Source organism: Heptranchias perlo, chromosome 7 (assembly GCF_035084215.1).
Source record: "Heptranchias perlo isolate sHepPer1 chromosome 7, sHepPer1.hap1, whole genome shotgun sequence".
NCBI lineage: Eukaryota > Metazoa > Chordata > Chondrichthyes > Hexanchiformes > Hexanchidae > Heptranchias > Heptranchias perlo.
The window spans coordinates 58,326,182-58,339,261 of NC_090331.1; the positions used below are offsets into that span (position 1 = coordinate 58,326,182).

Genomic DNA, 13,080 nt, shown 5'->3' on the forward strand with positions numbered 1-13,080 from the left:
TCAGTGAAGGATGTAATAAGAGAAGCAGAATGCCATGACAAACCCTAAATTGGCACATGCCCTCCCACTTCGCCATCTCCAACCCTCTATTGCCTCCCTTTCCAGGATCTCCATTACTTCCTCATAGTAGGCGAGAGGTAGTAAGCTACACATTGTCAATCTCCCCCACGCTGTCTTCTCCTTGAAGAAAGAATGTAAAACTAAGAATTAACTTCTGTTCCGATGAAGTGCAGGTTCAGCATACATTCATTATTATTGGAATAGGATGTGCAGTCCATTATATGATATGGTAGCTTTTGAACGCAGTTGCCTCACATCGTTCACCTGACGAAGGGGGAAGCCTCCGAAAGCTTGTGAATTTAAAATAAAATTGCTGGACTATAACTTGGTGTTGTAAAATTGTTTACAATTGTCAACCCCAGTCCATCACCGGCATCTCCACATCATGCCTACTGAAGAGGTAGCAGAATCTCTGAAATGCATTGGTTTTAGGAACAGAAAGGTTCTGCCATTTTTTAATTACTGACAAGCTGACCAACAGCTTACAGCTGTAATAATGTCTAACCACTCCACAACTGTGAAACCACACTTTGAAATAGTGAACAAATTCACCAGTAGATTAAAAATCCTTATTGGAATAAAGCTCTCCAAAAACATCCTCTTGAATGCACTGTTGGAGCCTAAAACTCTAGGAGTACAGTTACAAAATCTGGTCATGATCTGTACTTCTAAATATATTTGGGTTCAGCACCTTTTAAAGCTGCTACTGCCATTGTGTACTATTGCAAGTTAGATGATAGGGGATCAAACAATGATGGTCGTGTTGATGTAATGGATTTGTTTTATATTTACAGGTATAAATCAAGCGAATTTACCAATTTACAAATAAGCATTTAGTGTCAACCAGTTGGTTATACTGGTTAACGAGCTATTCACAAAAGTCTAAAACAACATTTAAATATTAAAGAAAGATATTTTGAACAGGTTTGCTTTTCCTTGCATCAGAGGAATGATGATTAAGTATAAGTTCTTTCCTTTTATTTATTGACTATATGTAGCTCGTGGTTTTTTTGATAGAGTTCTTGAATATACACGGTTTATATAAAGAACATATTGCTAGTTATCACAATCTTGGTATCACAGCCATTCCAAAGATTTGATTTTTGAAATTTATGGCCTTGAGGCAAAACAATTTGCAAATCCTGGATTTGTGAGGCTTCAAAAAATATATAATCATTCACACAACAGTAACTCATCTCCAGCCCCACAGATATGGATGCGCCAAACTTTGATAGACCACTTATTTTCATTTTTAGTTCATCAAAACATAAGCTGTACAGTACTTAAGCCGTAGAAAGAGAATTCAATAAGTAATTTTATTTATATATTTCAAGGTGTATTGTGGAAGTGTCCTACTGAAATCGTTATGAAATATACCCATTCCATAGCATGGCTGCTCAGTTATAACTACGTGTTATGAGCCAGCCAAAATTATTGTAACAGTATGATGTATAGAGCTTTAAAAAATGCAAAGTCATGTTATTGCTCTTTATAGAGAATTTAAATGTTATAAATTAATGCATAATTTAAAGTATAGTTTCTCAAACATCAAAATGTTTTCCCCTATAGTAGTGGCTATTGTTATAGAGTGCCTGGAATCTTTTTGAGGTTAATGAATACAATTTATTATCACTTCCCCACCAAAAATGTTTAGCTGAAAAATGATTAATCAATCTAAATTTTTTGTGAAGTGATGCAAAGCAGCTAATTAAAAAAAACTTATAACTGAAACAAAAGAAGATTAAGGCAATTTAATTATTTCCCCATTTATGTTAATTGTCTGTCTTCATTACAAATGAGTGCATAAAAGAGTGTTTACATGAAAAATCTTTGCACTAGAAAACCAAAAAGGTGTGAATTCCTTTGATGAACCTATAGGGTTACTGTTTGGGTAGTACCAACATACGTAATTGATGGGCAGGAACAGACCAGCTAGTCCAGCAAGCCTGCCCCACACCGCATAGTGGCTGGAGCATCATGACTAAACACTTCTTACCCCCTCAGCAATGTCATCTCCTGGGGAGAGGCAAAAAAAGAGAAAAATTCAGGGTCAATGAGGGAAAAAATACTCTGGAAAATATTATTATCTATTGGTAAGATTGTTGGTGTTAATACTGGCCCAGAATTTCCTTTAGACTTGCACCATTGTAATAGCACATCTATGTCGAAGGGCCCGTTTTACGGCGCAGCGTCCAGGAAATTACGCGTAAGTGACTTGCACCATTACTTATGCAATGCCATAATTTTCCTGGGACTTCTGCAATGTTCCACCATTTTCCCTCGCCATAACAGTGACCAGTTAATTAAAATATCTCTACTCCCCCATGAAAATCAGTGGCAATTGTGAATTTGTTGAATGAACATTCTGTGGGGGGGAAGGGGAACAGCCAGAAGTCGTGGTCCATGTGGGTACCAACGACCTAGGAAAGAAAATGGATGAGGTCCTGTGGCTAGAGTTTCAGGACCTAGGGAGGAAGTTAAAAATCAGGACCTGAAAGTTAGTAATCTCTGGATTACTCCCAGTGCCACGCGCTAGTGAGTACAGAAATAGGAAGATAAGGCAGGTTTATGCGTGGCTAGAGACATGATACAGGAGGGAGGACTTCAGATTCTTGGGGCATTGGGAACAGTTCTGGAGCAGGAGGGACCTGTTCAAGATGGACGGGTTGCACCTCAACAGAGTTGGGACCAATGTCCTCGCTGGGAGGTTCACTAGTTCTGTGCGGGAGGGTTTAAACTAATTTGACAGGGGGATGGGCACCAGGATGTAGCATTAGAAAGGAGAAACAAGGTGCACAAAGGATTGGGAGAGACAGATAGCACTAGAGTAAGAAATAGTACAGTATTAGGTGGGATCAGACTAAGAGGCAATATGAAAAGGTCTAAGATAGGTTTAGAGTGCATGTGTGTAAGCATAAAAAGCTTGGTAAATAAGGTTGGTGAGCTGCAGGAGCAAATAGTCCCATGGAAATATGATGCAATGGCGATAAAGGAGACCTGGCTCAAAAAAAAGGCAGAATTGAATACTAAATATTCCTGGATACAAGGTGTTCAGGAAAGATAGGGAAGGAGAAAAAGGAGGGGGGGTTGCAGTATTGATTAAGGAGAATATTGCAGTACTGGAGAGAGAGGATGTCCTTCAGGGGTCAAGGACAGAATCTATTTGGTTAGAGTTAATAAACAATAGAGGTGCCATTATACTACTGGGTGTATTCTATAGGCCACCAATTAGTGGGAAGGATAAAGAGGAGCAAATTTTCAGGGAAATTACAGAGAGGTGCAAGAACTATAGGGTAGTGATAATGGGGGACTTCAACTATCCTAATATAGACTGGGATAGTAATAGTGTAAAGGGCAAAGAGGGGGAGGAATTTCTGAAGTGTTTTCAGGAGAACTTTCTTGATCAGTATGTTTCCGACCCAATGAGGAAGGAGGCATTGCTGGATCTGGTTCTGGGGAATGAGGTGGGTCAAATGGAGCAAGTGTCAGTGGGGGAACATTTAGGGAACAGTGATCATAGTATCATAAGGTTTAGGTTATTTATGGAAAAGGACAAGGAGCAATCTAGAGTAAAAATATTTGATTGGAGTAGGGCCAATTTCAATGGGTTAAGAACAGATCTGGCCCGGGTAAATTGGAATCAAAGATTGGTAGGCAAAACTGTAATCGAACAATGGGCGGCCTTTAAAGACGAGATGGTTCAAGTACAGTCTAGGTACATTCCCATGAGGGGGAAAGGTAGGGTAACCAAAGCTCCCTGGATGACGAAAGAGGTAGAGATTAAGATGAAGCAGAGAAAGGGAGCATATGACAGATGTCAGGTTGATAATACAAGTGAGAACCAGGCTGAATATGGAAAGTACAGAGGAGAAGTGAAAAAGGAAATAAGTGGAGCAAAGAGAAAGTGTGCGAATAGACTGGTGGCTAATATAAAAGGGAATCCAAAAGTCTTCTATAGGCATGTAAATGGTAAACGGATAGCAAGAGGAGCTGTGAGGCCGATTAGGGACCAAAAAGGAGATCTACGCATGGAGCCAGAGGGCATGGCTGAGGTACTAAATGAGTACTTTGCATCTGTCTTTCCTAAGGAAGATGATGCTGAAGTCACAGTAAAAGAGGAGATAGTTGAGATACTGGATTGGCTAAAAATTAATAAAAGAGGAGGTACTCGAAAGGCTTATAAAGTAGATAAGTCACCCAGTCCGGATGGGATGCATCCTAGGTTAATGAGGGAAGTAAGGGTGGAAATTGCAGAGGTACTGGCCATAATCTTCAAATCATCCTTAGATATGGGGATGGTGCCAGAGAACTGGAGAATTGCAAATGTTACACCCTTGTTCAAAAAAGGGTGCAAGGATAAACCCGGCAACTACAGGCCAGTCAGTTTAACCTCGGTGGTGGGGATGCTTTTAGAAACGATAATCCGGGACAAAATTAGTCACTTGGACAAGTGCGGATTAATAAAGGAAAGCCAGCACAGATTTGTTAAAGGCAAATCATGTTTAACTAAATTACATAAGAACATAAGAAATAGAAGCAGGAATAGGCCATCTGGCCCCTCCAGCCTGCTGCGCCATTCAGCAAGATCATGGCTGATCTTCTATCTCAACACCATTTTCCTGCACCATCCCCATATCCCTTGATGCCTTTAATAACTAGAAATCTATCGATCTCTGTTTTGAATGTACTCAATGACAGAGCCTCCACAGTTCTCTGGGGTAGAGAAGTCCAAAGATTCACCACCCTCTGAGTGAAGAAATTTCTCCTCATCTCAGTCCTAAATGGCCTACCCCTTATTCTGAGACTCTGACCCCTGATTCTAGACTCCCCAGCCAGGGGAAACATCCTCCTTTCATCTATCCTGTCGAGCCCTGTAAGAATTTTGTATATTTCAATGAGATCACCTTTCATTCTTCTAAACTCTAGAGAATACAGGCCTAGTCTACTCAATCTCTCCTCATACGACAATCCCGCCATCCCAGAAATCAATCTGGTGAACCTTCGTTGCACTCTCTCTATGGCAAGTATATCCTTTCTTAGGTAAGGAGACCAAAATTGTACACAATGCTCCAGGTGCGGTCTCACCAAGGCCCTATATAATTGCAGTAAAACATCTTTACTCCTGTACTCAAATCCTCTTGTAATAAAGGCCCACATACCATTTGCCTTCCTAATTATTTGTTAGCTTTCAGTGACTCATGTACAAGGGCACCCAGGTCCCTTTGAACATCAACATTTTCCAATCTTTCACCATTTAAAAAATACTCTGAATTTCTGTTTTTCCTACCAAAGTGGATAATTTCACATTTTTCCACATTATATTCCATCTGCCATGTTCTTGCCCACTTAGCCTGTCTGTATCCCCTTGAAGCCTCTGCATCCTCCTCACAACTCACATTCCCAACTAGTTTTGTGTCATCAACAAACTTGGAAATATTACATTTGATCCCCTCCTCCAAATCATTGATATAGATTGTGAATAGCTAGGGCCCAAGCACCGATCCCTGCGGTACCCCACTAGTCACAGTCTGCCAACCTGAAAAAGACCCGTTTATTCCTACTCTCTGTTTTCTGTCTGTTAACCAATTCTCAATTCATGCCAGTATATTACTCCCAATTCCATGTGCTCTAACTTTGTTCACCAACCTCCTATGTGGGACCTTATCGAAAGCCTTCTGAAAATCCAAATATACCACTGGTTCCCCCTTATCTATCCTACTAGTTACATCCTCAAAGAACTCCAATAGGTGTGTCAAACATAATTTCCCTTTCATAAATCCATGTTGACTCTGCCAAATCCTATTATTATTTTCTAAGTGTCCTGTTATCACATCCTTTATAATAGCAAATTTCCCTACTACTGATGTCAGGTTAACAGGTCTGTAGTTCCCTGTTTTCTCTCTCCCTCCTTTCTTAAATAGTGGGATTAAATTTGCTACCCTCCAATCTGCAGGAACCGTTCCAGAATCTATAAATTTTGGAAGATGACAACCAATGCATCCACTATCTCTATAGGCACCTCTTTCGAAACCCTGGGATGTAGATCATCAGGTCCTTGGGATTTATCGACTTTCAGTCCCATTAATTTCTCTAGTACTATTTTTTTACTAATACTAATTTCTTTCAGTTCCTCATTCTCGCCAGACCCTTGGTTCTCCAGTATTTCTGGGAGGTTATTTGTGTCTTCTTCCATGAAGACAGACACAAAGTATTTGTTTAATTTCTCTGCCATTTCCTTATTCTCCATTATAAATTCTCCCGTCTCTGTCTGTAAGGGACCCACATTTGCCTTTGCCAGTCTTTTCCTTTTTACATACCTATAGAAGCTTTTACAGTTTTTATGTTTCTCGCTAGTTTACTCTCATATTCTATTTTCCCCTTCTTTATCAATTTCTTGGTCCTCCTTTGCTGAATTCTGAAATGCTGCCAATCCTCAGGCTTTTCCTGGCAACTTTATATGCCTCTTTGATTTAATACTACCTTTAATTTCTCTTGTTAGCCACGGTTGGACCACTTTTCCTGTTGGGTTTTTGTGCCTTAAAGGAATATATATTTGCTGCAAATTATGTATTAATTCTTTGAATGCTAGCCATTGCCTGTCTACCGTCATACTTTTTAATGTAGTTCTCCAATCAGCCACAGCCAACTTGCGCCTCATACCTTCGTAGTTTCCTTCGTTTAGATTTAAGACCCTAGTTTCGGATTGAACTACATCACTTTCAAACTTAATGAAGAATTCTATCATATTATGGTCACTCTTTCCTAAGGGCTTCTTTACAACAAGATTATTACAGCAAGGGCAGGTTCATAGCTCCTTGAAAGTGGAGTGACAGGTGGATAGGGTGGTGAAGAAGGCATTCGGCATGCTTGGTTTCATTGGTCAGAACATTGAATACAGGAGTTGGGATGTCTTGTTGAAGTTGTACAAGACATTAGTAAGGCCACACTTGGAATACTGTGTACAGTTCTGGTCACCCTATTATGGAAAGGATATTATTAAACTAGAAAGAGTGCAGAAAAGATTTACTAGGATGCTACCGGGACTTGATGGTTTGACTTATAGGGAGAGGTTGGATAGACTGAGACTTTTTTCCCTGGAGAGTAGGAGGTTTAGGGGTGATCTTATAGAAATCTATGAAATAATGAGGGGCATAGATAAGGTAGATAGTCAAAATCTTTTCCCAAAGGTAGGGGAGTCTATAACGAGGGGGCATAGATTTAAGGTGAGAGGGGAGAGATACAAAAGGGTCCAGAGGGGCAATTTTTTCACTCAAAGGGTGGTGAGTGTCTGGAACGAGCTGCCAGAGGCAGTAGTAGAGGCGGGTACAATTTTGTCTTTTAAAAAGCATTTGGACAGTTACATGGGTAAGATGGGTATAGAGGGATATGGGCCAAGTGCAGGCAATTGGGACTAGCTTAGTGGTATAAACTGGGCGACATGGACATGTTGGGCCGAAGGGCCTGTTTCCATGTTGTAAACTTCTATGATTCTATTAATTAACCCTTTCTCATTGCACAATACTAGATCTAAAATAGCCTATTCCCTAGTTGGTTCCTCAACATACTGATCCAGAAAACCATCTTGTATACATTCTAGGAATTCGTCCTCCACAGTATTAGTGCAAATTTGGTTTGCCCAATCTATATGTAAATTAAAGTCCCCTATGATTACTGTATTACCCTTGTTGCATGCACTTCTAATTTCCTGCTTTATACTGTGCCCTACATTACCACTACTGTTTGGCCTATAAACAACTCCCACCAATGTTTTCTGCCCTTGCTGTTTCTTAGCTCCACCCAAACTGATTCTACATCTTGTTCTTCTGAGCCAAGATCCTTCCTCACTATTGTACTGATCTCATCCTTTACTAACAGCACTACCCCACCTCCTTTTCCTTTTTGCCTGTCCTTCCTAAATGTCAAATGTCCTTGAATATTCAGTTCCCAGCCTTGGTCACCATGCAGCCACGTCTCTTTAATGGCAATTAGATCATACCCATTTACTTCTATTTGTGCCGTCAATTCATCTACCTTGTTGCGAATGCTGCGTGCATTCAGATAAAGTGTCTTTAATTTTGCCTTTTTAACACTTTTACCTATTTTGTCCTTATTTGCTGCTGGCCTTTGTTTCCGCTGCCTTCCAATTTCACTTGCTACTTTTTTGCCTTCCACTTCCAGCTTTTTACTCTCCCTTCTGAATCTCCTCTCAGGTTCCCATCCCCCTGCCAAGTTAGTTTAAACCCTCCCCAACAGCACTAGCAAACCTCCCCGCAAGGATATTGATCCCTTCCTGTTGAGGTGTACAGATTCCACCTCCCCCAGAATCGGTCCCAATGTTCCAGGAATCTGAAGCCCTCCCTCCTGCACCATCTCTCCAGCCACGCATTCATCTGCTCTATCCTTCTATTTCTATACTCGCTAGTGCATGGCACTGGGAGTAAACTGGAGATTACCCTGCTTGTTAATCCCTTTCCTAACTCCTTAAATTCTGCCTGCAGGACCTCATCCCTTTTTCTGCCTATGTTGCTGGTACCGATATGGACCATGACCTCTGGCTGTTCACCCTTCCCCACACACCCCCCTCCAAGAATGTTCTGCAGCTGCTCAGTGACATCCATGACCCTGGCACCAGGGAGGCAACACACATACATACATACATACATTGAGTTTTTTGATGAGTTAACAGAGAGGGTTGATGAGGGCAATGTGCTTAATGTGTATATAGACTTTGAAAAGTGCCAAATAGGCTTGTCAGCAAAATTGAAACCCTTGAAATAAAAGGGGCAGTGGCAGCTTGGATACAAAATTGGCTAAGTGACAGGAAACAGAGAGTATTGGTGAATGGTTGATTTTTGGACTGGAGGAAGTTATAGTGTTGTTCCTCAGGGTTGGTGCTGGGACCACTGCTTTTTTTGATATATATTAATGACTTGGACTTGGGTGTACAGGGCACAATTTCAGTATCCACAGATGACACAAAACTTGGAAGTGTAGTAAACAGTGAGGAGGATAGTAATCGACTTCAATAGGACACAGACAGGCTGGTGGAATGGGCGGACACATGGCAGATGAAATTTAACGCAGAGAAGTGCAAAGTGACACATTCTGGCAGAAAGAACAAGGAGAGGCAATATAAACTAAATGGTACAATTCGAAAGGGGGTGCAGGAACAGAGAGATCAGGGGGTACATGTGCACAAATCTTTGAAGGTGGCAGGACAAGTGGAGAAAGCGGTTAAAAAAGTATACAGGATCCTGGGCTTTATAAATAGAGGCATAGAGTACAAAAGCAAGGAAGTTATGTTGCACTTTATAAATCACTGGTTCAGCCACAACTGGAATATTGTGTCCAATTCTGGGCACGACAGGAAGGATATGAAGGCCTTAAGAGTCGGTGCAAAAAAGATTTACTCGAATAGTTCCCGGGATGAGGGACTTCAGTTATGTGGATAGACTGGAGAAGCTGGGGTTGTTCTCCTTAGAGCAGAGAAGGTTAAGCGATTTGATAGAAGTGTTTAAAATCATGAAGGATTTAGATAAAGTGAATAAAGAGAAACTGTTCTCATTGGCAGAAGGGTCGAGAACCAGAAGACACAGATTTAAGGTGATTGGCAAAAGAACCAAAGGCGACATGAGGGAAAACTTTTTTACGCAGCGAGTACTTAAGATCTGGAATGCACTGCCTGAAAGGGTGGTGGAAGCAGATTCAATCATGGCTGTCAAAAAGAATTGGATAAATACTTGAAGGGAAGAAATTTGCAAGGCAACAGGGAAAGAGCGGGGGTATGGGACCAACTGGATTGTTCTTACAAAGAGCAGGCAGGGGCTTGATGAGCCGAATGGCCTCCTTCTGTGCTGTAACCATTCTATGATTCTATGAATGCCACTTTGACCATTGAAGCATGGTGCTGTTAGGCTTTTTATGTTTGGTAAAAAGGCAGTTTAGTGAGTAATGAATTTTAGGCAAACAGTTCATAGTTCCACTGCTTTCTTTCACTCACTTTGCTCGAAGTCCACGTGCGGAACAGATGGGCTGATGGATGAGGTAACAAGGAAAGCTCAAGGCTTTCTTGCGCTGCTTAACTTTTGCTCGAAAAGCTTCACTTTAAAGTAGGAAATATCTTGAGTTATAAGAGCACTCCCACTACATTTAAATTAGTTTGGACAAGCCTTTTTTTTTCACTTTTTAATGAGATTTCATTTCTAGGTGATGAAGCAGTTTACGGCTCTCCCTGGACTTGTTTCTATTGCATTAACTTGAAACACGATTCCGATGTGGAGAAGGGCTAGCTCCCGGTAATAAATCTCTTTGGCTGCTGATCTACCCCACTGCCCAGACAAACACTTTTAACTTGATTAATCTGAACAAGCGCTTTTTGGGAAAGAGTCGGGCAGAATTTCTTCTATGATAAGCCTTGGATATTGCAATATTATTGCCACTTCAACATATAAAATTTACAGACCCCTGACACCGAATTGGATGAGGTGGGGAACGGTGGTCTGCATTTCCCTGCAGATACAATTCATTGGTTATGCCTCTGATTCGCCACCATGCTCACATTCTGATCAGTTTTGCAGCAAATTGTGGCATAAATTCGCCACTGCGGTATCGGGGCGCACAATGGTCTAACTTAGAGTCGTCGTCGAAATTGCCGTTGCAGGAAATTCCAGCCAGTAGCCAAAAAAATGTGCCACAATGCCAAACTTTACTGATTTTAGGGCTCCATCATATTAATAAAATATAATTTTATTTAACCTTATTTTATGTAAAATGTTGCAATTTTTTTAGATCCCGAAGTGTAAAGGTAAGTATAACTTTAAGCGGCAGCATGTAAAACGAATCTGACATTAATTTTACACTTGCTTAGGATTGGTGCTTTTTGATTGCAGGAGGAGAAGCATATAAGGTGTGAAGTAACAGAAGAAGAAGAATCAACAAAGCTGGAATGCAACATTGGATATTTGTATATGGATTCTCTATCAACGGTACACAAATGATATCTGATCATTTTAAGAGGGAACGTAATTGAGAACTGTGTAGAGCAGTGGGTTAGCACACTGTCCTTTCACTTGTCGCTCAATTCCAATCTAGGTCAAACAGAAGGGATTGAAGTCTCTGATCTGTTCTATACAAAATGAGGTTGACTGGTCTTAGCCGATTTCACAGAGGTCATGACCTCACAATAGAAAATTGCACACAGTTTGGCACCAAATATCAATCTCATTCGGAGAGACCAATGGAGGTTGGTGTAAAAATGGAATATTCTCACTGCTGCAACAAGGATGCTCTACTGAAGTTAGGTTTCAGGAAATAATTGGAGAGATAAAAAATAACTTTATTCTACATCTGTCCCTGAACTGAGAGTACGTGATTTTTATAGTAGGTGGCAAAAATAAAGTGATGAGCACCAGGCCTAAAAAAAAAGCAACTTAAAACAGGAAAAATAAACACTCAAGTATGTTATGATACATAAAAATACACAATAGAAATGTAATGCTGATGAATTTTAGCAAAATATTTTAATGAGTGCAAATAATGATAACCAAATACACGTTTAATGTTGTCCACTGTGACCAGATTTAAAATGGTTTCAGTTGTCTGTCAATGTTTGAAAATGATCATAGTTTATGTCTCCCATTATAGAATGTTGTGTAGTTAGAAATAAATTCTATAATGTGAACAAATTGGTGTTTGAAAGAAACCTGTAGCACATTCTTACATTAATGCTTGTACAAGCTAAACTTTGATGTTGACTTATCTATTTTTTAATCCAGCTGTCAGTGAGCAGTGCACATTAAAATTTATTATTTTGGTGTTTGCCACCTAGGTGGGATTAAGTTTTTTTCTGGATACCAGCAGGATTACCAGAGCAGAGGAAGACATTGTCATCACTGTTAATGCGACTTGGTAAGCATTTTATAAATAAAAAAAGTGCTGTGTTAAGGGAAAAGATGCACTGCTTGGTGAAATGCAGAGGTTAGGGAAGAGTGCTGTTGTGCTTCATTAAGTCCTTGCAGGGAAGCACATTTATTATATGGCCTGTAGAGAAACAATGTAGACAAGAGATGCTTTATGGAGGATAGGAGCAAAAAGATAACATAATGCGAATGAATTTGTGCAGGCAATGATTTTTTTTACAGCTGCATATAAAATTATATACATATGTTATTTCAACAAGCCACTGGGCATGTGTAAGCTAATTATTACTTGCTTTCTAGATAAATATACTCCATTTCAGACATCTAAAGTTGTATACTTCCTATGTTTACTCCTACAGTGAAAATGAACAGAGTCTGGATTTACTGCATAATAATTTTGTCACTCTTAATTTGCCCTTAAAATATGAGGTTAATGTTGCAGTCTATGGGTAAGTAATCTATCATCTACAATAGAAAATTTAACAATATTGTGATAATTGTTGCGGTGCATGTTTAGGACTGAGGTTATATAAATCATTACTGCAGCTTTCTAAATGTATTGTGCAGTATAATCTTTAATTAAAAAATTTTGTGACACTCAAACTGCAATGTATTCACTTGAAATGAAACAAAGCAAAAATGCTAACACACTAGTAAAACTGCTTATAATAGCATCTATTCTAGAATCCTAACGATCACCATTTTTGCTGTATACACTAATTCTGACATTTTGTTTTTGTGGAGAAAAAATCTCAAGCACAACTGCATATTAAATTCAGGACAGAGTCATGGATCAATTCAACTGCTAGGGGCAGCTTTGAATTAGCTAAATTTCTTAAAAACCAGATGAGATGCAGAAATAAAACACAATAAAATGGTATTCATCATCAAACATTTATTTTGGGTGTTGCAATGCTAGGGAGTAACCCTTTGGCTTAGTGGTAGCATTCCCACCTCTGAGTCAGTTAGTAAAGGGTTCAAGCCCCACTTCAGACAGCCCTGGTGAGTGGCGACTAAAATATTGTCTCTAAATACTGGGTTGACAGCCAGTACTTGTGTCTGGACGGAGTGACCACTGGCTCAGTAGTAATGTTGCTGCCGT

The 13,080-nt window shown here is 39.9% G+C and overlaps 1 protein-coding gene across 2 annotated transcripts in view; it reads left to right on the forward strand.

Moving 5' to 3' along the window:
- The window catches only part of itga4 (integrin alpha 4), a 122,235-nt gene that overhangs the window by 92,185 nt on the left and 16,970 nt on the right, over nt 1–13,080 (forward strand). For both annotated transcript variants that reach the window (XM_067987666.1, XM_067987667.1), the window contains exons 19-21: nt 10,950–11,045; nt 11,888–11,967; nt 12,338–12,427. In XM_067987666.1, the coding sequence (XP_067843767.1) occupies nt 10,950–11,045; nt 11,888–11,967; nt 12,338–12,427 (266 nt within the window). The remainder of the gene's footprint in view (nt 1–10,949; nt 11,046–11,887; nt 11,968–12,337; nt 12,428–13,080) is intronic.